Source organism: Phlebotomus papatasi, chromosome 2 (genome assembly GCF_024763615.1).
Source record: "Phlebotomus papatasi isolate M1 chromosome 2, Ppap_2.1, whole genome shotgun sequence".
Lineage (NCBI taxonomy): Eukaryota > Metazoa > Arthropoda > Insecta > Diptera > Psychodidae > Phlebotomus > Phlebotomus papatasi.
In genome coordinates, this window is record NC_077223.1 from 15,852,261 (window position 1) to 15,877,663 (window position 25,403).

The 25,403-nt window shown below is 37.3% G+C and overlaps 3 protein-coding genes across 8 annotated transcripts; 1 reads left to right on the plus strand and 2 right to left on the minus strand.

Moving 5' to 3' along the window:
• Positions 1 to 28: 28 nt before the first annotated feature.
• LOC129802785 (zinc finger CCCH domain-containing protein 18) lies at positions 29 to 11,882 on the plus strand. 6 transcript variants are annotated; one of them, XM_055848875.1, is made up of 4 exons: positions 29 to 621; positions 976 to 1,512; positions 6,545 to 8,141; positions 11,436 to 11,882. In XM_055848875.1, the coding sequence occupies exons 2-4, from the start codon at positions 985 to 987 to the stop codon at positions 11,570 to 11,572; spliced, it is 2,262 nt and encodes a 753-aa protein (XP_055704850.1). In that variant the 5' UTR covers positions 29 to 621; positions 976 to 984; the 3' UTR covers positions 11,573 to 11,882. The 6 variants fall into 6 exon arrangements, with proteins under 6 accessions (XP_055704850.1, XP_055704853.1, XP_055704848.1 ...); XM_055848878.1 differs by having other exon boundaries at positions 6,545 to 8,135; XM_055848873.1 differs by having other exon boundaries at positions 29 to 589.
• On the minus strand, positions 11,879 to 18,099 carry LOC129802786 (retinoblastoma-binding protein 5 homolog). Its single transcript, XM_055848880.1, has 7 exons — positions 17,955 to 18,099; positions 17,475 to 17,902; positions 17,234 to 17,415; positions 17,050 to 17,169; positions 12,223 to 12,734; positions 12,055 to 12,159; positions 11,879 to 11,993 (listed from the first exon to the last, which is right to left on the minus strand). The coding sequence occupies exons 1-7, from the start codon at positions 17,971 to 17,973 to the stop codon at positions 11,911 to 11,913; spliced, it is 1,449 nt and encodes a 482-aa protein (XP_055704855.1). The 5' UTR covers positions 17,974 to 18,099; the 3' UTR covers positions 11,879 to 11,910.
• Positions 18,100 to 20,711: 2,612 nt separating this feature from the next.
• Positions 20,712 to 22,523, minus strand: LOC129802787 (F-box only protein 42). The gene is made up of 2 exons (XM_055848881.1): positions 22,284 to 22,523; positions 20,712 to 22,226 (listed from the first exon to the last, which is right to left on the minus strand). Exons 1-2 carry the CDS (start codon positions 22,402 to 22,404, stop codon positions 20,776 to 20,778), a joined length of 1,572 nt encoding a protein of 523 aa, XP_055704856.1. The 5' UTR covers positions 22,405 to 22,523; the 3' UTR covers positions 20,712 to 20,775.
• Positions 22,524 to 25,403: the final 2,880 nt, after the last annotated feature.

Sequence of the window (25,403 nt, forward strand, 5' to 3'; positions counted from 1 at the left end):
AAATGTTCACCACCAGGGGAAAGTGAGCGCTAGTAGTAGTAAGCGGCTGTCATCGAAGTTGCGAAAAGTTGCCATTACACGCATCGTGAAAAGGGCATTTGGAAAAGTGGAGAAAAACGGCATAAATTGGTGGAAATAAATATTCGATCCAGCCAAAGTAGATCCCTTAAATCTCGGTGGATACGATCAAAGTTGTAAGAGTATTGAAAAAGTTGTATAATTACCCATATTTCTATCCCCAAAAAAAAATCATGTTTCTCTCTCCAAAGCACGCAATGACAGTCTCAAAGTGAAAAAAAATGTTGAAAAATTTTCCATCGCCCATTAATTGCAATTGCAGAGGTAATTTCTGCAATTTGCCTGAAAAGTTAAGTCGATGGAAATGTAAAATGTTGATGGTAGTGTGAGAAATGAGTTGGAAAAGTAGGTGAAATAAGGACCAAGTAAAAAAAAAGAAGGGTGGATTTAAATAAAATTGTGACAGTCTCCGGGAAGTTCAGTAACAATTTTTAGTTTGGTTTATCTCAGTTTTACAACAAAAGTCCAATTTGTTTTATGTAGTTAACGCCTTGGTAGTTGTGATATGCAGGTAAAGAGATGAGTGGATATGGATACAACATGGTAAAATCAACATTTTTCAGTGTCTTTCTTCGATCCAAAATAAGAAAGAAAAGAGATAGCTTTGGTGTCCATCTTTGATGTTGACACCAAAGCGTCTTCTCCCCCTTGAGAACATTTTGTCCATAAATACCCAAGCCAGGGAGATTAAGAATTGTGCCGGTGATGGTTTATCCGCCCACTGGGGCTTCAGCCAATCACTTGGAGCACTTTCTGTTAGAAGAAAAATCCATGGGAAAAGCGAAGAAATGGGGATAACAAAAGTCTTAACATAACCTAACTTTTTACCTTTCCGGATTGTTTTTGTCACAATATTTGGTCTAATTTTATGACTTTTTCCGGGACAAATTGTTCCAGTAAAACACCATGGATAGCGATGAGGAGTCTGCTCAGGGATCCCCAACATCCAACTCTCCATCATCTCCCCATGAAAATGCATCAAATAGCGATGGATCTGATTCTTCGGATTCAGAGTCCAATGCCTCTGGTGCCGATGAGAATCCCAAGACACCAAATTCCCCAGATGCAGCCTCTCGGGATAACTCAAGTTCTCACAGCTCCAATGACTCGTCCAATGAGTCATTTAAGCTGAGATCTCCTGAGGCTCCTGGAGAGGCCTCCAGGGATGTGTCGCAGGATGTCTCACAGGATGCCCATGAAGAGCCACAGCAAAAGGACTCTCCGGCTGAAAGGGTGCCTGAGGAGCCAGCGGATGAATGGGATGAAGAAGTTCCCGAAACGAAGGAGACAAATGAGGAAAAGGACCTTCAGAATGAAGAGAAGAAGGGCTTTGATCTGGCTCATGAGGATTTAAGTGAAATCAGCGATGTGGACAGTGGATCATCGCTAAGTGGAAATAATATGCCACAGTCTCCAGCGGAGAGGGATGATAATGTGAGTATTAATTCTATTTTTTCCATTATTTATTTAAAATTTAAAAGAAATATTTTTTTTCTTTAAAAAAATGATAGCATATTTCCCGTAAGACTTGAATTAATTAGATTAAAAAAAATCCTTTTAATTCCTTACAACTTTTTACAGTAGACTATCGCTCAATCAGCTCTTTTTCAATCGGGCGCAAAATTTTGTTGACAATTTTCACTTTTATTATGAAGCTAATTTGCTCAAATTCGCTGTAGTTCTTCTCATTTTATCGTGATTCTTTATAATTGAGCGCTTTTTGTGGAATTTACAAAGGCTTTGACGCCCAAGTCTATCGAGAAACCGGATGACATTTCGCCCAAATGCCCAATTGAGAGAGAGTCTACTGTAAATATTTCGAAATGCGCGACCTTATTTTTCTCCACGTCGCTTTTATTGTTAATTGTTAATGAGTTGTAGGTACTTCAGGCACTCATTTTTCTGTGGAATTTAATGAAAAGTTTTTTTTTGAACTTGAATCCAAAAAGGCTTTTCCTAGTTACAGTATATTTGGAAAAATTGTACCAATATGTTTCACAGTTCTTTAGGGTAATTGTACAAAATTTCGGTCAGCTGGCAATTTCGGTCACATCTTTTATTCCTCAAATATCCATTAATTTTTAGTTTTTGCATAATCTATAAATTATGCAATGAAGGAAAAACAGAAAATGTCGCTTCGACGAACAGGATGATGTGAAAAAGACTGGAGGAATTTCGGAAGGGCAAGGAACTATCGTAATCAAGGTGGCCGAAATATAATATTACCAATATTACTCAAAGCTGTCTATTTTGTCTATTCATTTTAAAATGTATTAAATTTTAGAGAAAACAAATACGGTAAACTATCTGCAAGGTTCCGAGTGACACTCCTTAAAAAGAAGTAACAAAAAAGACAATTTGTATTAAAAATATTACATTTGAGATGCTCAGAGCATAAGTGGACTATTTTAATAGGGAAGTGCATACAAAGGAGACCACTTCTCCATTTCAAACTTAAGACTTTGCAACTATGCCCAAATTTGATACTTAACATATATAGCATTTAACATCTAAAGATCTAATTTACATTTTGACTAAACATTTTTTTTCTTGAAGAGTCCTATTATAAAACTACAAAATGTGCCTGATAAGGATTTTTTTTTTGTCAAAAAGACTAATAGGGTAAAGGCTCATAATTTTGTCCAGTCTGCTTATAAGCATCGATGTTCCAAGTTTGAAGTGCGATATTTTCAATACTAATTGACTTTTTTTGTTACTCTCTTTTCAGAAGGGTTGTTTAGAAACTTGGCAAGTTATTTATCGTCTTATTTTTACTAAAATGAGTTTTAATACGTTTAAAAATGAACTGATATGTAAAGGTGAATTTGAACTCTTATTTTGGACAACTTGGTTATGAATTTGAACAACTTGGCTGTAAATTTGGACAGCTAATCCGCCTCAACAGGATGCCCATTGTTCTTCATTTGATGAACCAATCTTACCAAGTCCTCTTCCTGTTCATGTAAGGGAAACGTAGAATGTCACAAGAAGCCCGGAAACTTTCCATATCATTCATTAAAGTGAGTTGACTTCGGTACTCCAAGTACGTGCGGATTCGCTCATTCCCTGGCCTTTCCGGGAGCCTTTCAAGGCTTTTCTCGCTACATTTCTTTCATAGAGATAATGCTCCTTTGTTTCTCCAGGCATTTGTCCAACCTAGTCATCACAAAAGCTAAAACTTCACGAAATTTCGTGAGAAAAACACCTGTCCAAAATAAGGAGTATCACCTAATTGGTGATTTTCTTAGAAAATTTCCCATTTTTCACACGAAAAATCTAATTCACAAGGAAAATCTCACTTCAGGTCAAATGTACAAATCACCATTAACGTGAATCAACACAATATTCAATAACATCACTCAAAAAAAAGCAAAGAAACATTGTTATTCCTTCGCCATAGCTAATTAAGACTGAAGTAAACATGAAGTTCTGTCACATTTCTCGTAAGCAATTGTTCACACTGAATTTTGAACAAAGCAATTTTAACTCAAATCAAATTCAATATTTAACGTATTTAGTGTTAAAATCTTCCAAAAAGAACAAATATTTAGATAGAATTCATTATTCATCAAATATTTGAATAAAAATCAATCATTTTAATCAATTTATTTTTAGTGTCCAATTTTATCCTCAGTGTCCGAATTTAGAAACTGGTCAAAATTATGAGCTCTTACCCTATACTAAATTTCTGAGTACACTCTCTCAAATTCGGGCATTTGGGACCGAAATGTCACCCGAATTAGAGAGAAATTCGGGTGACAAATTGTTTGAATATTATGCTATATAGGGTGGAATAACCGGCTATCGCCATGTTTAGGAAAAAATTAAATTCATTTAATCATAACTTTTGAATCCTTGTTACAAGATAAGTCAAATTTGACACAAAGTTACTTAGATGTATTGGCTCTAGATACGTGAAAACAATAATCCTAGAACATAACGCTGGACTACTTAAAAAACTGATTTTTATTAATAATGCAAAAATAACCATTTCGTCGCCACTTTTTACCACTTTTCGCCAGTTTTGTAAAATTTGTAACACTTCTCGCCACCCACTTGAAAAGAACCACACTCTTTCCGTACAGAAGTAGATCTTGAAAAATTCGAAAATCTATTTGAAGATCCAAAAAAGAGACTTTCTTACTTCTTAATACTTTCGCAAGGTGGCGTAAGTTACATCCTGTTCGAATTTCGAAGGGCTCAAGTGTCAAAATGTGTCGGTCTTCACATTGTTGTGAGGAAAAAAACTGAACAACGACGTTTACTGTTCTCGCCCCAGTATTTAATCACTCCATAATCACTGAGTAACTCCTTTGCGAGCTTTTTAATGTGATATTTGATAAATTTTCCCCAACTTGTTCGAAAATTTATTATGAAAATTCGAAATTGAATTTGAATTCTTCGAACTTCAACGACTTTTTGTGCAAATAGAGTTCCATTTACCTTTCATCCAAGACACTATTGGAGCATCAAAATCTACTTGTGAGCAGGCTCACTCGGTTATTTTAGGCAATGCTATGAAAAGAATACATTCACCATTTCTCTTTCCTTGTGATCACTTTATTATTACTCTCTTTAAATGATTTTTCTTCACTTTTATTTGAGAAATCAAATTATGGGGCTTTTGCAGAAAGTAAACAATGCAGATTTGACAACTGAGAATGTACGAAGTGAAGTTAGCGTCGCCTATTGAAAAGATATGGCGACAGGTGGTAAAATCAATTCCAGAATATTACCACTTCTCGCCATGCCTCATTTTTATACAAAAATAATATAAAATGAAATATTAATTGACTAAATACAAATTTTATGTATTCCACAAGTGCAATTAAATATTCAATAGACAAATTATTTACCCAAATAGGTATTTTTGGCCTGATGAAAATTTGAAGACACTTAGTACATTTGGTAAGAGATGTTGGATTCGATTCACTTGCTTAAAATATTGCTCTAAAAAGTGATCAAAATCGTGAATCCAAAACGAATAATTATTATTTTTCGATTTTATGCGTAGAAGCAGAAACAATACAAAAAAATTGCGACTCATTTATTTCATAAATTGCGAAAAATAGCGATTTCAATGTAAGTGGCGAGAAGTGGGGCACTGGCGAGAACTGGTGATTCCACCCTAAATGCTCATATTAATTGTAAATTTCATGAAAGCCCCTTAATAATGCAGAATCACATCACAATTGAGACAAAGCATGACAAATTTGAGCATATTTGCTTCTCGATATAATCAATCTAACTTGAAAAATGTCAACAAACTTTTTTTCAAATTTAACTGCTGTCCGAATTAAAAAGTAGCCCGATCTTAAAAGAGCCGAATTAGCGAGAGTACTGTAATAAATATTCACTCAGGGCACTGTGAGCAGAGTCCGAGATAAATTTATGAGTTGGCTTAAAACAGTTTCATATAAAAAAAAGTCAAGCTGTCATGGGAGTGTTCGAAGCTTTCAAGCTTTCTCCTGTCTAAAAATTGTTATACTGTACACTCAATCCCGGTATTATGCACATTTTCGGGGCCGAAAAAAACGTACGAAATGGCATTACGCATCGCGAAAATTTGGATACTCGCAGGGGCTTCCTTTTGAATAAATCGGCCATAGTACGAATTTCGCGCGGAGCAAAAGTAGTTCAAACAAAAAGATTCAACTGTTTAATAGAAATGCATTAATAAAAGTACTTTTTGGCCCGAGTTCTTCAATAAATGGTTAGTGTATTTAAAAAATGTACCTTAATAAAAGAAATTAAAGTTTTATTCTGAAAAGAATTTATGTTTCTATGCGCTAATAATCAACACCAATATCGATGTTTTACCTTTTCTGTTATGTACTAGCACAGGAGAGGAAAATTAGTTTTTACTCCTTATTAAAATTGAATGATATGGGAATTGTTGCAGATGTTTCCATTAGTCTTTATTAGTTTTTATTTAACTCTTTCGTCTCTTTTGGGACTGTAGTACCCAAAGAAGCATATGAATATTCTATGAAAAACAATGTTTTTTTAATTATTCAGAACTGATAAAAATTCTATTCTTGAGGATAATTACAAACTATAAGGATGTCCAAATGTAAGATATTTTTTGTAGGACCTCAATTAATTCCTGAGCTTAGATATTTTTAATTAAAAAATGGTGAAATTGGCTTGCAGCATATGCTGCGGTCCGGAAAGAGTTAAGACGCGTGTTTGACAGGGGCTCCTCGCGTCCCCATAAATGGATATTTTTTTTCTTTTTCAAAAAAATTATCTATTAATCTGTATCAAACTAATCCCAAAATATGATCATTCTATCAGAAGTATTTTTGGTACATTGACTGAATGGGTTAATGATGCGAAGGTCGAATTTAATGGGGGTCCCATGAAGATGCCAAAGCACTATCTCTAACCGTTTGGACTCTAGGTCTTCTCACAAAGGCTCAATCTGACATTAGGATCATTGATTATTCCTCAATGGATTTTGCAGGAAAACAATGAAGCGGTAAAGATAACAGATTTACGTGAGAAGCTGAATGCAAGGAAGAAGGCTGAGGATGGTCAAAAGGTAGGGCATCAGGAGGATTTTGTGGCCACAAATGGAGGAACAAAATTCTCCGAAGAGAAGCGCAATGATGAAGATGCACTGGATTTTGAGGCTGAGGATGGTGAATGTGCTGATGATGGGAAGGAAGTGGTGGCAGCCAAGAAGGAAGAAGAAGATGGCGAGGCTAAGGCTAATGAGGCAGAAGAGGAGCTTGAAGAGGGCGAAGTGACGGATGACGATGACAGACGGCCTGAGGAGACTGAACCGAAGCCCGTGTGTCGATTCTATGCTCGGGGTCAGTGTACATGGGGCGTTAGCTGTCGATTCCTGCATCCGGGAGTCACAGACAAGGGCAACTATACCATGTTCGATATGGTGAGGCCAATTGCTGGTGGTCAGCCGGGTGGTTTTGACTATCGTGATCGCCCAAAGGCGCACATTCCATCGTCCCATCATGCTCCGGCCCTGGGAATGGGTCTGCCAACAATGTTGACACGTCCGTCACCGCTGCTGGATGCCCCAGGAGGTGGTGAGAGTCCGTGGGAGAGGGGCCTGAGGACGGCTAAGGAGATGCTGCGAAAGGCCAATAAGCGCAAGGAGCAGGATTTGGATTTTGAGGATAAGAAGATGAATCTATCAGCTGGGCAGGAGGACATCGATCGGGACTACTACAGTATGGACAAAGCAGTGTCACCGGAATTGTCACCGCCTCCCTATGCGCGCGTAGACAGATTCAGTCCTCCTCCGGCCGGGGCTGCGGCCAAATTTGTGCCGCGGAAGCAGCACTACATGGAGGAGGATGCCTTTGGACGGACGCAGCGTTACCGTGAGTTGCCGCCTCACAGGATGCCACAGTATGAGGATGAGAGGCGTGTGAGGCCAGTGAGGGAGGTGATTGTGCAGCGTTCTGAACCAGTGAGAGATGATGAGTGGAGTGATCCGTGGATGAGATCAAAGTCACCAGCAGGCCGGGAGAGGGATAAGTTGAGGGGTGAGAGGAGTACAAGGGATAGAAGTTGGAGCAGCAAGAGTTACAGCAGTTCATCGTCATCTCAGTCGGATAGTAGTTCCGACAGTAGCCGATCAAAGTCACCATTAGTGTACAGAAAGAGAGACAAGAAGGGTAGATCTTCGCGTGGCAGCAAGGGCAGAGATAGTCAGAAGATTTATTCGCACAGCAGCGCAGAGAAACGCTATTCATATGGCAGACAGAGCGATGGACGAGCTCATTCGCCCATTGTGGCGTCCAATAAACGTGCCCTGGAACGGATCAGTGCGTCGCAGCATCAGTTGAAGCGTCGGAAGATCTCGCCGCCACCCAAGGACACACGGAAATTCGACCGAAAGCCACCGAGACGCTCGAGATCATCATCGAGTGCCTCGTCAGACTCTTCAGGGTCTGAGAGTGAATCTTCAGCATCCAGCTCCTCGGATGACAGCTCACGCTCAGGACGCAAGAAACCGGCAAATCATCGTGCGACAGAAGCAACCACAGCGCGCCACAAGACAACTGCAGAGCGACCCGCGAAGCAAGGTGAGTGTGAGTACCTTTTTTATTCACTTTTTTCCACTGTTAGTATTTAAGGGGAAAGTGCTCTACCTTCGAACGTTTATGCCTTCGAATAATGTGAATTTCTTTTGTTTTTCGTAAGAGATTTACACTAAATTATCACGGAATTATCAACAATTTAAGATAAACCAACTAATATTTAATAGAAATGTGTAAGTCTCTTAGAAAACTAAAAGAAAATTCACATTATTCGAAGGCATGAACGTTCGAAGGGAGAGTACTTTCCCCTAATTGGCTATGAAATATTTTCAAAAAGTTATGCGGTCAAAGTTCACGAACTTCAAAACGCCGTATTTCAGTTTCAGTTTAACCGAATTTGAAGAATGAGGGCGTAAATGAAGGCTCTCATAAAACACTACAATTTCCTACAACATTCAAAATTCGTAGGAACAACGCTAGTGGCGCCACTGTCGAAAAAAACAATTTTCATAACACATAACCTCAATTCTTTCGACTCCCGCTTAAGGCCCCAAAGAGACTCAAGGTGATCATTGAGAATATTTAGTCTGTAAAATATTTCATAAAAAATGATTCTGCAAAGGACCACTAATCGATGATCCTAAGCCCTCAGTGTATGACAGTTTGGAATAAATTATTTTACTGTCAAATTTTACAGGCTAAATATACTCGAGGATCAATCTGGGCATTATATTTGGATCTAAATAGTCCCGTAAAGACGCAGAGTGGACTCAGTTTTATTTATAGTATCCTTTATGGCGCTGCGATCACTTTTTTTTACAGACACAGATTCTGATATTTTAGATTAAAGAAAAAGTTCATTCCAGAGAGTACAAAGATCTAACGGATATAGGGGAAGGTTTTGCACCTTCGTAATGTTCCAGCCTCGTAAAAGTTGATTTTTTTCCAAGTTTCTAAATGAATTTCATCCATAGACATATAATCTAGAAGCTAGTCCTATATCTCACATTTCCTGAGAAACTTGGAAGCCTAGGCCTTTTTTCCTGGGTTCTAGAAGCAAAAATAAAAAATGGGCCTAAAAACGTAATTCTGATGTGTAATATTTTATGCATTTTTGCACACTGCAAGTGTCTTTTTGAAAAAGCAACTATTCCAAGTTAAAGAGGGTTTATTAGGGTTAATATTTACCGTGAAAATCTTTTGCTTGAAGGGGGTCGTTTTTGTGGATGGAGGAAAATTCATAAAAATTACCAGCCTTACAGCTCAGGAAAATTGAATTTTGCAGATTCGTAAAAACATCTGTCAAAATTACTGACCACCGAATTTGAGAATTCCTCACTGTTTTGGGTCACACTGTGCACACCGCTCGGAATATTTGACTCATCAGAGATTCCACTGAATAAATTCACAAGAAAATTTTGGTATAATAAAAAATTTTCACTAAAATCTCGAAGGAAAACACGCACTTCCCCATCAAAATGAGACTTCATCAGGGGTCCAAAATTTCCTGAGCTAATATGGTACAATATCATACCATGGGGTCATGAATGGGTTAATTATTTGGATAAGAAAGCCGTTTGATAGTTGAATACCCTTTAAATCTTTTCCATTGTCTTTGGATCTCAAGATCAAGACAGGGCTTTTTGGACTTAACCTCGTGTCACTGATTTTTTTATGTCTTACATCCAATTTAATTCAATTCATTAATTATTTTAAAAGCTATTCAAATTCACATAAAAAATTACACTCTGCAACAGCCCAAAATGGAATGGAAGAAGATTAGGGTCCATTATATGTCGGATTAAGACAACTTTAATGTGCGAAAATTTAGTTTGAAAATTCGAAACTGAGTTTGAATTTTTCGAACATCAACGACATTTTGTGCAAGTATCTTTCCGTACAGAAGTATAGATCTTGAAAATTCGAAAATCTATTTGAAGATCCAAAAAGAGCCCGATCACAAGTAGATTTTGATTCTCCAATAGTGTCTTGGATGAAAGGTAAATGGAACTCTATTTGCACAAAAAGTCGTTGCAGTTCGAAGAATTCAAATTCACTTTCGAATTTTCATTCTAAATTTTCGAACAAGGTGGGGAAAATTTATCAAATATCACACTAGAAAGCTGGCAAAAGAGTTACTCAGTGATTATAGGGTGATTGCATAATGGGACAAGAACAGTAATCGTTGTTGTTCAGTTTTTTCCTCACAAAAATGTGAAGACCGTCACATTTTGACACTTGAGCACTTCGAAATTCGAACAGGATGTTACTTCCGCCACCTTGCGAAAGTGTTAAGAAGTAAGAAAGTCTCTTTTTTGGATCTTTAAATAGATTTTCGAATTTTTCAAGATCTACTTCTGTACGGAAAGAAAATAGACTTTCTTACTTCTTAATACTTTCGCAAGGTGGCGGAAGTTACATCCTGTTCGAATTTCAAAGTACTCAAGTGTTAAAATGTGACAGTCTTCACATTGTTGTGAGGAAAAAAAAACAGAAAAACGACGTTTACTGTTCTTGCCCCAGTATTTAATCACTCCATAATCACTGAGTACCTCTTTTGCAAGTTTTTTAGTGTGATATTTGATACATTTTCCCCACCTTGTTCGAAAATTTAGTATAACAATTCGAAAATGAATTTGAATTCTTCGAACTTCAACGACTTTTTGTCCAAATAGAGTTCCATTTACCTTTCATCCAAGACACCATATTGAATCAAAATCTACTTCTGTTTGGGCTCAGTTTCACTTGAATAATGGTAAAATTACATTTTTGAATTACACGCTGAAAATTTTTACACAAATGATTTTTTACACAAAATTTACCATTTTAATAGTGGTAAAAATTAAAATTTACAATTTTTTTAGTGGTAATTTGGAAATTACATGTTATTTTTTTTACACGAATTTTTACTGTGCACTTTATAAGCGACACTGTCCCACTTGAATAGTGGTAAAAATTACATGTTTAAATTACACGGTAAAAATTTTTACACAAATTATTTTTTACTCAAAATTACCATTTTATTAATAGTGGTAAAAATCGAAATTTACAATTTCTTTAGTGGTAATTTGGAAATTACACGTTATTTTTTTTACACGATTTTTTACTGTGTAATTTTAATGTGCGAAAATTTAGTTTGAATATTCGAAACTTGAATTTGAATTTTTCGAACGTCAACGACATTTTGTGCAAGTATAGATCCGTTTGCCTTTTATCCAAGACACTTTTGGAAAATGAAACTCCAGCTGTGAATGGAAATATTTTTCACAGTGCAGATTAAGAAAAAAAATTGTGAATTAATGCTACATTTCTCAAATTGCCAATCATTTTTTTTTTTCTTTTCAGTGGACAACAAAGAGAGTAACACTTCGGCTGTTACTGCATCATCAGCCAAGAAGACAACTCGCCGTGAGGAGTTGCTGAAGCAATTGAAAGCCGTGGAGGATGCAATTGCCCGTAAACGCTCCAAGATTTCTTCATAAGTCCTTCGAATTCTCTCCGTCTTTCTCGAGGTTTTTTGCTTTTGATGGTTAATTTGTAGATCGCGTTCAGAAAAAAAAGAAAGAAAGACTCTTCGAGGAAGACCAAAAAAAAATCATTAAATCCTACTCGAGTTTCCCCCAATATCCTCTTTTTATTTCTCTTTCCCCTTTTTGCAAGAAAATAGCGCGATAGGAAGAAAAATTAAGTAGATGAAAATGATGATAAATTAATCTTAAGGAAAAATAAACTATTTTAAGGTAAAATAATTATAACACAGATAGCACCATAAAGTGAAAGTTGTGGTATTAATTTCAAATGTGTTTTATTGACAAAAATTCTATTTTCTGGATCGTGCTCCTCCCTTCTTCATGGCGATCGGCTGTTTTTCCTTAGTACGGTTCTGCAGAAGGGGATGTTGTTCTGAAAAAGAGATTTTCTTTCAGTAACTGATTGGAAGTTCTTGGGGAAATGTTTTTTTTACCGTCGGCTGGTGAATGTTCCAAGTGAATGTCATAGGTTTTGGTCTTTTTCTTCCGATTAACATGATTTCCATTTGGTGCGGAGTTCTCAGCATTCTCTCCGGGATCTTACAAAAACAAACAAGAAATTCAACACCTTACCACAAGGTTTCAACGTGAAAAGAACTCACTGGGATTGTCTTGAGAGTTCCATCCATCTTCGGGATCTTCAACTTCCGGTGCCATTGGCAGAAATTGGAGGGAATTGCTGTCATCGTATTCTTCATCTGAGCTACAGAAGGCAGCAATTTGTTCGACTCTGCAGACATCCACCTCAATCTCTTCATCCATTTTTGCCTCATTGCTCATGTCAATGGACTTGTCTTCGTCCGTAATGTCAAATTCAGACTCCCGCTCCTCATACTCCACATTCTCGTCCAATTCCTTAAAATCCGGCGCAAAAGCTGACCAATTTTCCACCTGATTCTGCGCCCAAATGGACACTAAGCCAGAACTGATACTGGCAATTATTGGACGAACAGGATGCCAAACAACATCCAGCAGGAGTTCACCCTTCGTACCATGGAGAATCTTCACCAGATTCCCCACAGACTTCTCCCATACGTATAGAGCATGCTGGCGTGCACTTCCAGCACAAATGTACTCACCATCTCCCGAGAAGCAACACTTTTTCCACGTTGTCCTGCAAAATTGTCAAAATCCAAGGAAATATTGTAAAGGAATGTTTTTTAGAGCGGTTTATCAACTCAGAGCATTTTTAAATTATTTAAAATTTTTATGAATACAGCCAATGAGATCTCTGGTCTTCTCCAGAGACAAGTTAAGCAGTTGAACTAAAAAGGTAAGGCAGGGGCCTCTCGACATTTCATTTTTCCATACATTTTTGCATAGTAGCACTGAAGACAATTGGCAAGTTTTTTCCTAACGAGAATTGACTTATCAGTTTGATATATTTCGAAATTGTGTATTAGAAGCTATCTAAAAATACATATTTCATAATGTTCGCCAAAACAATACAAGAACTACAAGCAAATTTGTTTAGGTCGCGGTGCAATATCTGCAAAATTCTTACTAGGAAAAGTGAAAAATAGCTTCACTTTTTATTAGGCTTGATGGGCCCCTGGGTAAGGAGAAACTTCGAAATCTCCCTTTCGAAAGTAATCTGTTAGAATTAGGCTGTTGTGAAGCAAATCATTCTATACTCCATGCTATCAAATTATTAAATTTAAATCTTTGAATATTTCGAAATAAAAAAAGGGGGGCATCGTGTCTCATTTGGTTTGGAGTCCCCTGCCGTTGCTTGTCTGGGGGTCTGTCTGTCGGGTTTCCGTGCGGATCCATTCGGTTTACAGTTTATAACGGGGAATATATGGTCCTACTCTTATATAGAATTTCATTTTTAAATTTAAAAATTTAATTAACCTTTTTAAAATTTACTTTTTAAACCTTTTTTAAATTTCAATTTAATTTAATTTAATTTAATTTAAATAATTTTAACTTAATTCTTAATTTTTAATTTTCTGGAGCTTCATCTCCACTTAGGGAGCGCGAACAGCCTTTTGGCTATGCGCTACTCTATAAAAAATCGCACTCTACATCCCTGTGCCTTTGCGCTAGGTTTCTGCCATAAAATTGTAAACTTGCCATGTCAACTTTGTAAAAGTATTTTTTTCAAAGATTACACAGCCAATGAAGAAGCATTTCTGCCGTTTGGCTTCGGAGGCTGGTCAACAACGCTAAGACGGCGGCAGACGCATGGTAAGGGGGGAAATGTAGAGCTTGAATAAATTTATTATTATTATAAAAAAGTGTTTTATTTTTTTTATCCGAGACACATTTGGGTTATCCCTTAGAATCGAACCACTTACTAGAAAAGACTTATGATTCATTGGTTCCAGTTAGGAATGGGTATATGGAGTGTATTTCGAAATACCTCTGTTTAAACGGGCCCTTAGGTGTCTTGGGAAATTTCGCATAGTGATTCGTTCCTGAGATAATTCTGTCCACTATAATAATATTAATAATGGTGGCACAACGTTCCATAGAGGAACTAGGCCTTCCCACATGGGGAGTTCGGGACATCCATTATTATTTTTTCTTATACAGGGATGGGGTTGTCAGCCCCATGCCCCGTGGAATCAAGTGCAGTGAAGCTCACTGGGTGTAATTCGAACCCCTTTAACGCCAGAAAAATTCCTGATGACCTAAAGAGGATTCGAACTTCGAACACGGGACACTTGCATCATAGATCGAGTCATGATTACTGATTGAAACTCATTAACTATCTCCAGAGCTTTCGAATCAGTCTCCAAGTTTTCATCAGTGATGGGAGCAACGAAAAGTATAACTGTTTACTTAAAACTTGAGTGAGTTGTTAAAAATTGTATTTAGGGTAAGATGGGGTAATTTGGAATCATGTCTAATTTGGAACTTTGAGTCCTTTGAGTTTTCCTAACAGTTTTAGGTGGCAAAAGGAAAAAAAACAACGAAAAAGTTCTCTCGAATGTAAAGTCGAATGTACTTCTTCGTGGTTTACTTTTTCACTCTGACCATCTGAAACAGTGAAAAAATCTCAAAATTCGAAAATAGATAGGCAAGATTCCGAATTACAGTAGACTCTCGCTAATTCGGCTCTTTTAAGATCGGGCTACTTTTTAATTCCGGCAGCAGTTAAATTTAAAAAATGTTTGTTGTTATTTTTCAAGTTTGATTATGATTATCAAATGAAGCAAATATGACCAAATTTGCTACGATATGACTTAGTTATGCTGTGATTTTGCGTTATTAATATATTTTAGTGCAATTCACAATAAGTATGAATATCTAAAATTGATATGATTACGCAGATGAACAAAAAATCGTTGCATTTCAAATAGTTTGACGCTCGAATTTCTCTCTAATTTGGGCGACATTTCTTAATAAAATTGACGGTTTTTTTCCTTACTCCAGCCACTGATAGGCCTTAGAGACTGCCGAAAGTTCTGGATATAGTAAATGTTATTCCCTGAGTACTGTTTCTCGATGACTTCTGGAATACCCTATTGTTCAATATTTATGCGCTTTAGATGAACTTTCAATTTTAGTTTGTGAATTACGTTTGACTTCGAAACATTTCGAAACAAAATAAAAAATCTGCATTTGTATTTTAGCCAGGACACACTTGGGGAGATTACCTTAGACTGATTGGTGCATATCACAGTGGAGTTCATTTCGAAAAATCCTCGGTTACACGAAACCTTAAGGGGGAATCCGGCAAGTGTCAATTATTGAGAAAAAAGTCTTTTTCTTTTTAACCGAAAGGATTAAATATTTTAAGTAAAACATTATATTTGATCAGTCAAAACCAACATCCTTTTAAAAAATAGTTCAATTTAACCCATTCCTTACCATGGTATTATACATCATACGCAAATTGAGTGATTTTAGATGATATATTCCTGGGCAACTGATACACGAATTGCTGTCGGGAATGGGATTTTTAGTAACTTTAGTTCTTCAATTACTTGGGAAAAATACTCCGACAGAGATGAAAATACATTTTGTTATTGTTTTATGGCGTCGCGGAAGGTCATGCAAAATTTTTGCTCAAAATGACGGACGGAAAATTCGACATTCCGTCGAATTTATTAAAATTTGCTTCTTTCCTCTTTCCTTATTTGAATTCTAGTTCAACAATTTGTTTTCTTGGATAGTTACTTTATCTAAAACAATACAGTTTATAATGAATTAGTTTAAAAAATTCGAAAATCGATTTTGAAAGTCAAAGGAAAAGACATCGTTACTTTTTGGTTCGTCCGCATGGTGGACGAAGTACTTCCTGTTCGAATAATAAATGTGGATGTTTTGCTTTTTGTGGGGAATATCAAAGTAAACAAAATGCTCATTTCATTCTTTCATAATCACTTTTTTAAAAATAAATCACATTTTTTACCTTGTTCGAAAATTGAGTTTGAAATTCTCGAAACTAAGTTTGAATTCTTCGAACATCAACGACACTTTGTGCAAATGCAAGGAGTTCCGCTTTCAAAGAAATTTTCGGGACCGAAAAAAAGCCCACGAATTCACTCCAGTGACAGAAAAATTGCTTTCTCAGTGGGCTTTCATTGGGGGAGGGTTTCCTGTGGGCATTACTCACAGGAAAGGTTTAGAATAAGTTACGGAAACGCCGTGATGTATACAAAACATGTTTGACGCCGATTTTTCAGCATTCAGCGCCAATGGTTAATAAGAAATGTATTTCAAATTTGCCGCGTAAAAAAAAACCAAATTGCATACATTTAGGGGCATTTCAAAAATTATTTTATAAATAAGCTCCCAATAGTAGGCAATTTATATCAAATTCTTTCAATTCGTTTTCACTTAAGCCGGAACTCCCTGTAGAGTTCCATTCACTTTTTATCCAGGACACTTATTGGAAAATGAAACTCCAGCTGTGAATGGGAGTATTTTTTCACAAATTGAAAATTTTCTTTTGCATTTTCTCTTGCTAACACACTTCACTGATGATTAAATGTTCTATTTGAATCTTCAAGTTTAAAAATCATAAGGAGTTAGCCCGTTCGACTGCAAAGTTGCGCTGCATGAGCCATAACAAAATTATTTTCTCCTTGTAATTTTTCGCATTGAAATATTCTCTTTTCAATATGCAATATGCAAATATTTACTGCAAGGATTGACAATTTAATCTGATAAAACCTTTTAATTTCTTAAGAATAAATCCTTCAAGTGTTAAGTAAATGGATTTAAAATTAATTTAATTTTTTGTTCTCCATTTTCCTCATTATTTCTTGAGACTTTATTTATTGCAAATAATTTCAATTAAACATATTTTTCTTATTCTTTTTCTATTCAATACCTAAATTATTTTTCGGATAATTTTAAATAAATTGTACACGATGGAAAGAAAACGGGGTATTTTGGAACTTTGTTAAACATGGGAAATTAAATAAATCACCGCTAGAGGCGCAAGTCAAAATCTAATTCACTTCTTTACTTACTTGTTCACTAAATCCTGTAGTTTCTGAACAGCTTCGGGCTCTCCATTCTTTCCGCATGAAATGACATCCTTGGCATTGTAGATCCGGATGATTCGGTCAGATGAATTTATCAAGAAAGCACTGCCCGGGAATCAATATCTTCACAGTCACAGAATTGCAAAATAATTCTGAATGATCTACTTACTCTCCTCTCCTGGCGAACTCTATGCTTTTGATGGCTGTAACACTGGATGCTCCTACGATAATCTTGAAAGTAGCCACAATATCCATTGTATCAGCCTTGAAGACCAGAACTTTTCCTTTGCCATTTCCCGTGAAGAGAAATTCCCCTCGCCGATCGAATGTGGCGATGATATTGAGATCTCCCTGAGAGACGAAAGAGCTAGGAAGGATATCCACTGAAGCATTAACTATTTTCTACTCACATCCTGATCCAAAGGTACAAGTTTGTGTGAACCACCAATCTCCACGAGGACAGCGGCATATTTCATGGGACACACGAGAAATTTATTGTTATCCCGAGGATGGAATTGCACCTTGAGAACAGGCGATGGGAAGCGAAATTTGTATTCACAGTCGCCCGTTAGAATGTCCCAGATGCAGACATTGTTGTCCGTAGACGCCGAGAGGAGCTTATGCCCACTCCTCGACCAACTCAAACTGCAAACAGGATGGACATGGGCAGAGATTATCTTGGCTATGCCTCTTGTCAGAAAGTCCCAGATCACAATTCTCCCATCATTGCAGCCCACAGCTAGCAGTGTTCCGTATCGGTTGAAAGTGCATGTGAGTGCCAGGGAGATGCAATCCAGGGATCCATCGAATTCTTCCGGATAGTTTTGCCCAAAAGATTCTGCAAACGGAAAATCTTAGAAAACATTCAATTTTACAGGAAATTCACTTACCAAGGAGTTCTAGGTTCATCTTTGTTGGGCTGACGATGGAGTTGTTGAAGATTTAGTCAAGAAAATTGTGAAAAAACTGGAGAAAACTCCACGGGAAAAATGTAAACAAAAACACTGTAAAGCTGTCACTTTTTTTTCGTCATACAACCCAGTTGGACATGGCAGAGGGCTATATAAAAAAACTTATTTCAATAGGCCTTACGCGTGATGCCAATGGAATGGAATTTTGATTACCGAAATTCGGTTACCTCAAAAACCATATTTTATAATTTGTAATTTAGATTTAGAAGGAAATTTAGAAATATATTAAAAAATCCTAACTTATACTTCAATAATTTACTAATATTAAGTTCAATGAAAATTAGCAGTTTCATAGGAATAAAATAGTTATGGTGCTAGCATACTTGTTCAATTGAATTCAATTGAATTTATTATCATCTCTTAACCTGTAGGTCAATTCTGAACATCTTTTTGGTAAGAAAAAGATAGATCTTTATACACGTACACAGAATTTGTTTGACTGTATGTGTGAAAATTCAGGTTGGGATTTGCGAAAGTGCGCGAACACCAGCAGCACCACGAACGAAAATTATCTTACGTCTAACCAAAAAGATGTTCAGAATTGACCTTCTGGTCTACAATTTAACAAAGCATTTGAGGTACTCTCGAGAAGAAAAAGGCCAGAACAAAAGAAAAAGAGAATGGAAATGCCTAGCTGATTAGCTACGCGGCAATTGTTCTACAACCACATATCACAAAAGTACTACTCTTAAACACCAATGGGGAATTTAGTGAATTTCAATCGATTGAAATTATATCTCCTTAATCTTTCAAGCTGGAATCAGATTTGATTGTCTCTTTCTTTAAAATAAAAATTTAATTTGGAATTTAATATGATATTGAAATTGAAATCTTTAGATTTTCCTCTAGAGGGAAATAAAAATTTAATGGCGATTTGTGCGATAGATCAATCAAGTTTCCATCTTCGCACACGATTCACGCTATCATTGAACACCCCATTTTCACCGTAAATTTTGCACCGGACACTAAAAGTTGCACATCATTGTTTAAAGGGAACTCTAATCTACTTGATTAAATCGTTTGTACAAGGAATAAAACATTTTAATATCACTTTTCTGGAACTTTTCTGAGAGATGTTTTATTGACACTAAAAACCATTTTTTTGCTTGATTCTATGAGAATTTCACTCCGGAAATGGTTAAATCTGATGAATACTTTCTTGAAAAGTCCAAATATCACCAAATTTACACTAATCAATAAGTTTTTAAAGCTAAAAATTGACTAAAACTCTGCAAGCGAGAAGACCACACAAGATTCCACCATTCCTCCACGGAGCCGGATATGCACAAAAACGTTTGAATGCGCATCATTGAAGATTTCTCTGTTCCTGCAGCTGCAGGAATCGGGATTTAGCACAGATATTGAGCTTCAGCAGGTGAACAGCCTAAAATTTTCACAAAACAGCTTCTCACGGAAAATTTTTTTTCTTTGACGTGAAAAACAACACAAAAGTGAGGTTATGTCAAAGATTGTCAAAAACCAGTTGTAAACTGTGTGAGCTTATTGTAGATGTGATTCTGTCATTGCACATTCAGTTTGTGCAAGCTTTAAAAATAGTTTTACATCAAAGAAATGCAAAATTGTTTAAAAATTAGTCAACTGCGGTCTATTTGAGTCAAGTCACTTCTTGTTTATCAACTTTAATGTTTGTAAGTTTTACTTCTTAGTGGTGGACCAAATCGGTAGATTACAATAGATGTGAATATGAGGGATCGCATCTAAAATGAAGTTTCCTGGAAAATGTTCGAAGAAGCAATGTCTTCTATGTGCGATCGATCAATGTGAGTCAAGTTTGTGAATTTTCATCCACCCACAAAAAGTGTCTCTTCAGTCCAAAAGGTTTTTACATAAATATAAACCCTAATAACTCCTCTACCTCCTGTGATAGTCGTTTTTCAGAAAAGTGATATTAATTGTGCACAATCGTATGAAGTATTGCACAGCAAAATTACAGTTTTGAACCTGTTTTTATTTTTTGCTTCCTGAAACTAGGAAAAAAGGATTAGACTCTCAATTTTTTTCAGGAAAGATGGGATTTAAGGCTAGCTATTACAATATATAGCCATTTGTGAGATTCATAATGGAATATGGGAGAAATATGAAGTGTTTGAAGGTAGCGTATGTGCGAACGATCAAAGCCTCCCCCTATGTCCTTTTAATCTTCTTTAAAACTTTTATTCTAATTCTACAAATCTTTTATTATATTTTCGAGACGTTGGACAAATTTAAAAAGACCATCCGGATTACGAATAAGCGGACATCTGTCACATTGTCTCCCAATCATCCGGATTACGAAGCGGACATTTGTCATATTGTCTCCCAATCATCCAGATTACAAAGCGGGCACTGTAGTATCATAAACTGTTTACAAATAGTTTCGATTAGAATGAACTGTTCAAAAACTGTTTTCTGACAGGTTTCAGAGTGTTTAACACCCCGTTCGTTCTTATGTGCCCAGCCGGGAAATCTTGTAAGATTTTTTATAAATAAAATTTGAAAACGATATACCTTGAAAACGACTTATTGGAATTTTAAGTCCAGGTATTTCTTGGAAAGGTCTGAAATTCAGGTTTGCAACATATAAAAGTTTTTGTTTTTAAATAACGTAAAATCAGGATTTCACGAATTTTTCAAAAAAGGTTTGATTGACCTGACGAAAAAGTAAAAGAGCAGAAGTCTGTTAGGAAAATATTTATTCTCGCTTTCGTGATCTTCCGAGAAGATTTTCTGCTTCAGTGTCTTATATCACTGAATGGGGCACAGTCATGAAGTGCAGGTGATTATTAGCTGAGTAACTTCCTTGGCTGGCATGTTTCTCCAGACCTCCGAACATAATAAGCTCTCCATTTCCCACCACCAGCGTCGACAGAATAGTCTTGAGCGGTGCTCCTGGAAATACTCCACCCTCTCGCGTCTCCAGCCACTCGGCATATGGCTCATGGGCGTCCAGGACGCGCGACAGATCACAGATGAAGACTGTTTCGCAGTTTTGACGTGGTTTCTTTGCACTGAGCAATTTTGGGGCGGGCTGTGGCATTCCCCGTCGTGCCTGGAGTTCCTGCTCACGCTTCTGCAGCACAAGTAACCGACGATCTCTCCATTCTTGCCTATTGCACGAATCCCTGAATGCCATCATGCCCATATGATGATTCGGAGCTGCCCGGGGGACATTGTGATGCTGTACTCCACGGGGTTCTGCCGGTGGCTCAGCAACTTGTGCCCTTAGTCGATTCCCGGACGCAGGTACTTCCTGATGGGGATTCCTGAGCCCGTGAGCCTCCTGATTGGCATTTGTGCGCTGAATTTGCTGTGTTATGCGCATCTGATGCGTGATTTCCAAATCCTTGGGCAGAGATGAATTCTGACCCAGGACAATTAGTTTCTGATCGATGTAACACGATGGATTTGTCCACATTCTCGTTGCACTCCATTTCTTCTTGCGCACAGGAATCTCACGCCATGTCCAGGCTGAAGTTCTGGACAGAGTCAGGAGCCACATGTCCGTGAAGGGATTGTTCACTCCACCCAATCCACCAGCTATCAGAAGATTCTCACTATTGAGACGAATCTGATAGTGATCTATCCGTGGTGCTGGCTTCACTGACGATGTCTCCTGTAACCGCCAGATAAAAGTGTCCAAATCCAGGCACCACACATCATTTGAACATGCCACATAGAGTGGAGTCTCCTGGAGACCCCCAAAGATCACCATCTCACGCCCATGAATTGTGGCCGAGTGTCCAGCCATTGCTGGTGGCCAGGGAGTTGAGATCCGGGGAAAGATCCAATGTTTATCGCGCAGATTGTACACATGCAGCTCATCAAAGAGATTAACCCTCTGATAGGGCGGATAGGATGGTGGATACCGAAGGCCCCCAAATACAATTAAACGCTCCTCATGACTTACCATTGTTGCCCGTGCCTTGGGCGATGGATAGGGATGAGCTCCATGGGAATTGCATCTGTTCCATGTGCGTGAGGACAAATTGAAAGCCCAGAGATCATTGAATGTGGTGACTTCGCTGCTGCCACCACCGAAGACATACATTGTACTCTTGTAGACTGTGGCAGAGTGTGAATAGCGTCCAGCAATTGCAGGTGTCCGAGTATCTGCAGATTGCCATTTCTTCCAGCACAAATTGCTCTCTGTCATGGCACGCTGGAAGGTTATTGTTTTCCGGAATCGCACATCTAAGTAGGCCAAGTAATTAATAAAATTTCCACAGAGAAAGAGAATCAGGAACCTACTTCTCACCAAATCCGCCCATCTCTTGCACACCAACTGGCAGTGTTCCACATCGCGGTAGGGTGGCAGAAGATTTATTATGAACTCCAGCACCTCATCAGGTAAATCATCTATTGTGGTCATCTCATTTAGCTGTACCAATTTGTTTATTCCAAGACTTTTTCACGGGACGTTTTTTACAATTTTCCAACAAAAATATTTTCTTTTATTGACACCTCCTTGACTTCTAAGTGCTGACTAGCGCAGCCTGGCGGAAAAAATAGTAAGAACAAACCCCAGCTGACCAAAAGTTAACCAACAGCCCGGCTGAAGCATCTTTTTTGTACCAGAATGTTAACAGGGTATGAGTTCTGAGATTCGTGAGTTAGGGTAAATTAAGCTAATTCAAAACCTGCTCCAATTGGAAATTTTTTGCTACTCCAAATGGAAACTTATTTTTTCCATAATAAATACTCTAATTATATTTTTATTCATATATTTTCTGTGTTATATTTTCATTATTTAGTTCCTTATGGTTCAAATGAAGCGTAAATCCATTCATATAAATAAGTTTTAACATTTAAAAGTCTCATTTCAATTGACAGTGTAACTTTTCACCGTCGAAAAAATTCATCGATCGACCATTTTTTCTTATGAAAAAGGCAAGTACCCAGCAACGAAAGAGTTCCCTGTTCGACCTGTCGCGACGGTGGCGGCCTCACAAATGTTCAGAAAGTGGTGGCCATCAAGGAGAACTATTGCTTCAACCGCGTTCGCTTTTTCCCAGCCCATAAGGATTTACATTGGACCGAACCCTGTTCCGAACGCGTTTGCTGAACGTTGTTTAAACAGGGAACTTTCGTTGCTGGGTAAGCTGATTGTTGTTTATTAATTTTTTGACGTTTATGCACTATATCTGGCAAATTTTAGTGAAATTAAGTCTTAAACTTTATTGTTAACCATAAGTGAAGTGCTCAATTAAAATAATTACGTATTTTCTGAACAAAAAGTACTTTTGTGAAATGTGCGTAAGTGCTTCAATGGGAAACACCGAAAATATGGGTTTATTGGAGCGATCTCCTTATTGTTTCAGATGGGAAAGGAAAATAAAACCAGGAAAAAGAACAAAACCTACACTTAAGAGCAACTCAACAAAGCTTTGGAAGCCTTTCGTCGTGGAAAATCACTAAAAGAGGTGTCTGTTTTGTTTCACGTTCCGAAGTCAACACTTTATAATAAGCTTACTAGAAGATATCCGGAGGAATGCAGTGTGGAAAGGCGCCCCACTTTACCAAAGGTCATGGAAGACGAGCTTGTTGAATGGATTTTGGAATGCGCTGACAAATGGCATCCCATAACTAAGGATCAAGTCCTCGACACTGTACAGCTCATGTGTAAGAAGTTCGAGATCACCAATGAGTTTGTAGATGGAAGGCCAGGATATGCTTGGTTCAGGAAGTTTTTGAAGAGACATCCAGAATTAAGCCGTCGTAAACCAGAACCATATACCACCCAAAGAGCCTGTGTTACCTCTGAGAACATCACTGACTGGTTTGAGAAAACCCGTGAATACTTAGAATCGAAAGATCTTCTGGAATTCCCTCCTGATCGCATCTTTAATCTAGACGAAACTGGTGTTATGCTTTCTCCCAAAGGCGAAAAGGTGGTCCATTCTCCACTGAGCTTTAGCTCAGTGGAGAATGGAAAATGATGGAGACAGATTGAAACCAAGAAATCTTGCAAGGGTATTATCAAATGCATTGCCACTCTTAAATCTCGAAAATATAGCAAAAAGTGGATTTAGAGGATGCGGCTTGTTACCATTTGATCATAACGGTATTGACAATGCAAAGTTCTTAAACGGTTCAAAAGATGATCAAAAAGTAAAAGAGCAAAAAGGCGAGAATGAGGATACTAAAAATGTCATCTAAAAAAATGATTAAATAAACTATTTTCTTAATCACTTAGTGTTTGTCTCCAATTGGAAAATTTCCCTTGTCTCCATTTGGATTAAATTGTTTCCAATAGAAGCATTTTGCACTTGTGTATTTTTCTTGTATTAAAGTAGTTTTCAAACTCAATTTAAAGAATTTGCACTAAATAGTAACATTCTAGAAGAGTCAAGGAGCAAATTTATGTAATTCTCTTCAGAAAAAATATGAACTTAATGTGTTGAATCTTCTGTCAAAGTTAAAGCGTCTGGAAATGGTTTTGAATTAGGACAGTTACCCTACTCACATGAAAAATTCACGGCTCTGAGATCACCTTTAGTAAGCGTTTTGTGAAGCTTTCGTAAAAACTATACCGTGCTTCCTTAAGTGCTATAAGAGTTTTACATGACACTTTATATGAAAACTCAACGAAACTCTTACAAAATACGATTTAAAAGCCGTGAGTTTCTCACGTGAAAAACTCACGCATCTCAGAATTCATACCCAGCGTTGGTAACATTTTTGGGCCAGTGGAAAGTAGAACTGGAGTTGGCCTAAAATTGTTACCAGCGCTGGCAAGTTTTTAAGGTAAACACAGTGTCGACCTAAATTTCGTGTTTTTGTATCATTCGATTGGCAATTTTTAAGAAATTAGTATTTTTGCTCGCATTTTTTTTATTTATCTAAAATGTTTAATCGGTAATGCTTGTTAAGCAGAGCATACCATTTTCTTTGAAACTGCTACAGTTTCTTGATAAATCAACAATATTTTTGTTGAGACACTGGAGACTATGCAGATTTCCAATGCAGAAATTCTGCCGAGAATCTGCAGATTTTCGGCTGAATTTCTGCCGAAAATCTACAGATTTTCTACGCAGAAATTCCGCCGAAAATCTACAGATTTTCTCTGAATGTACTAGAATATACCGTTACAATTCAAACAACCTCCGAGTAAAATCGGCAGGTAGAGCAATGATTTGACGGGGCAGCACACGAGTAGCATAGCGGCGAGTTTTGAAACTAAGGACCTTGACAGACTTGAGGATTAGCCAGGATACGGCTTAGCGTAATCAAATTCGAAATAATGATTAAACCACATTACTATCATTTTCCACTAAGTCGTCTCTCGGCTTAAGTCTTAAGTGTGTCAAGTATTAAACGTGTCTTCTTGAGGATGACAGCTGGACATTTTCCACCGTGGAAAATGTATAA

What these genes read in the sequence shown, in the direction of transcription:
- LOC129802785 (XM_055848875.1), top strand. Translation starts at nt 985, where the DNA reads ATGGATAGCGATGAGGAGTCTGCTCAGGGATCCCCAACATCCAACTCT. An exon ending in CAGCGGAGAGGGATGATAAT is followed by an intron (nt 1,513 to 6,544) that starts GTGAGTATTAAT and finishes TGGATTTTGCAG; the next exon opens with GAAAACAATGAAGCGGTAAA. An exon ending in ACCCGCGAAGCAAGGTGAGT is followed by an intron (nt 8,142 to 11,435) that starts GTGAGTACCTTT and finishes TTTTCTTTTCAG; the next exon opens with TGGACAACAAAGAGAGTAAC.
- LOC129802786 (XM_055848880.1), bottom strand. An exon ending in TTGTACCTTTGGATCAGGAT is followed by an intron (nt 17,416 to 17,474) that starts GTGAGTAGAAAA and finishes TTCGTCTCTCAG; the next exon opens with GGAGATCTCAATATCATCGC. An exon ending in CTACAGGATTTAGTGAACAA is followed by an intron (nt 12,735 to 17,049) that starts GTAAGTAAAGAA and finishes ACAATTTTGCAG; the next exon opens with GACAACGTGGAAAAAGTGTT.
- LOC129802787 (XM_055848881.1), bottom strand. Translation starts at nt 22,404, where the DNA reads ATGACCACAATAGATGATTTACCTGATGAGGTGCTGGAGTTCATAATA. An exon ending in ATGGGCGGATTTGGTGAGAA is followed by an intron (nt 22,227 to 22,283) that starts GTAGGTTCCTGA and finishes TGGCCTACTTAG; the next exon opens with ATGTGCGATTCCGGAAAACA.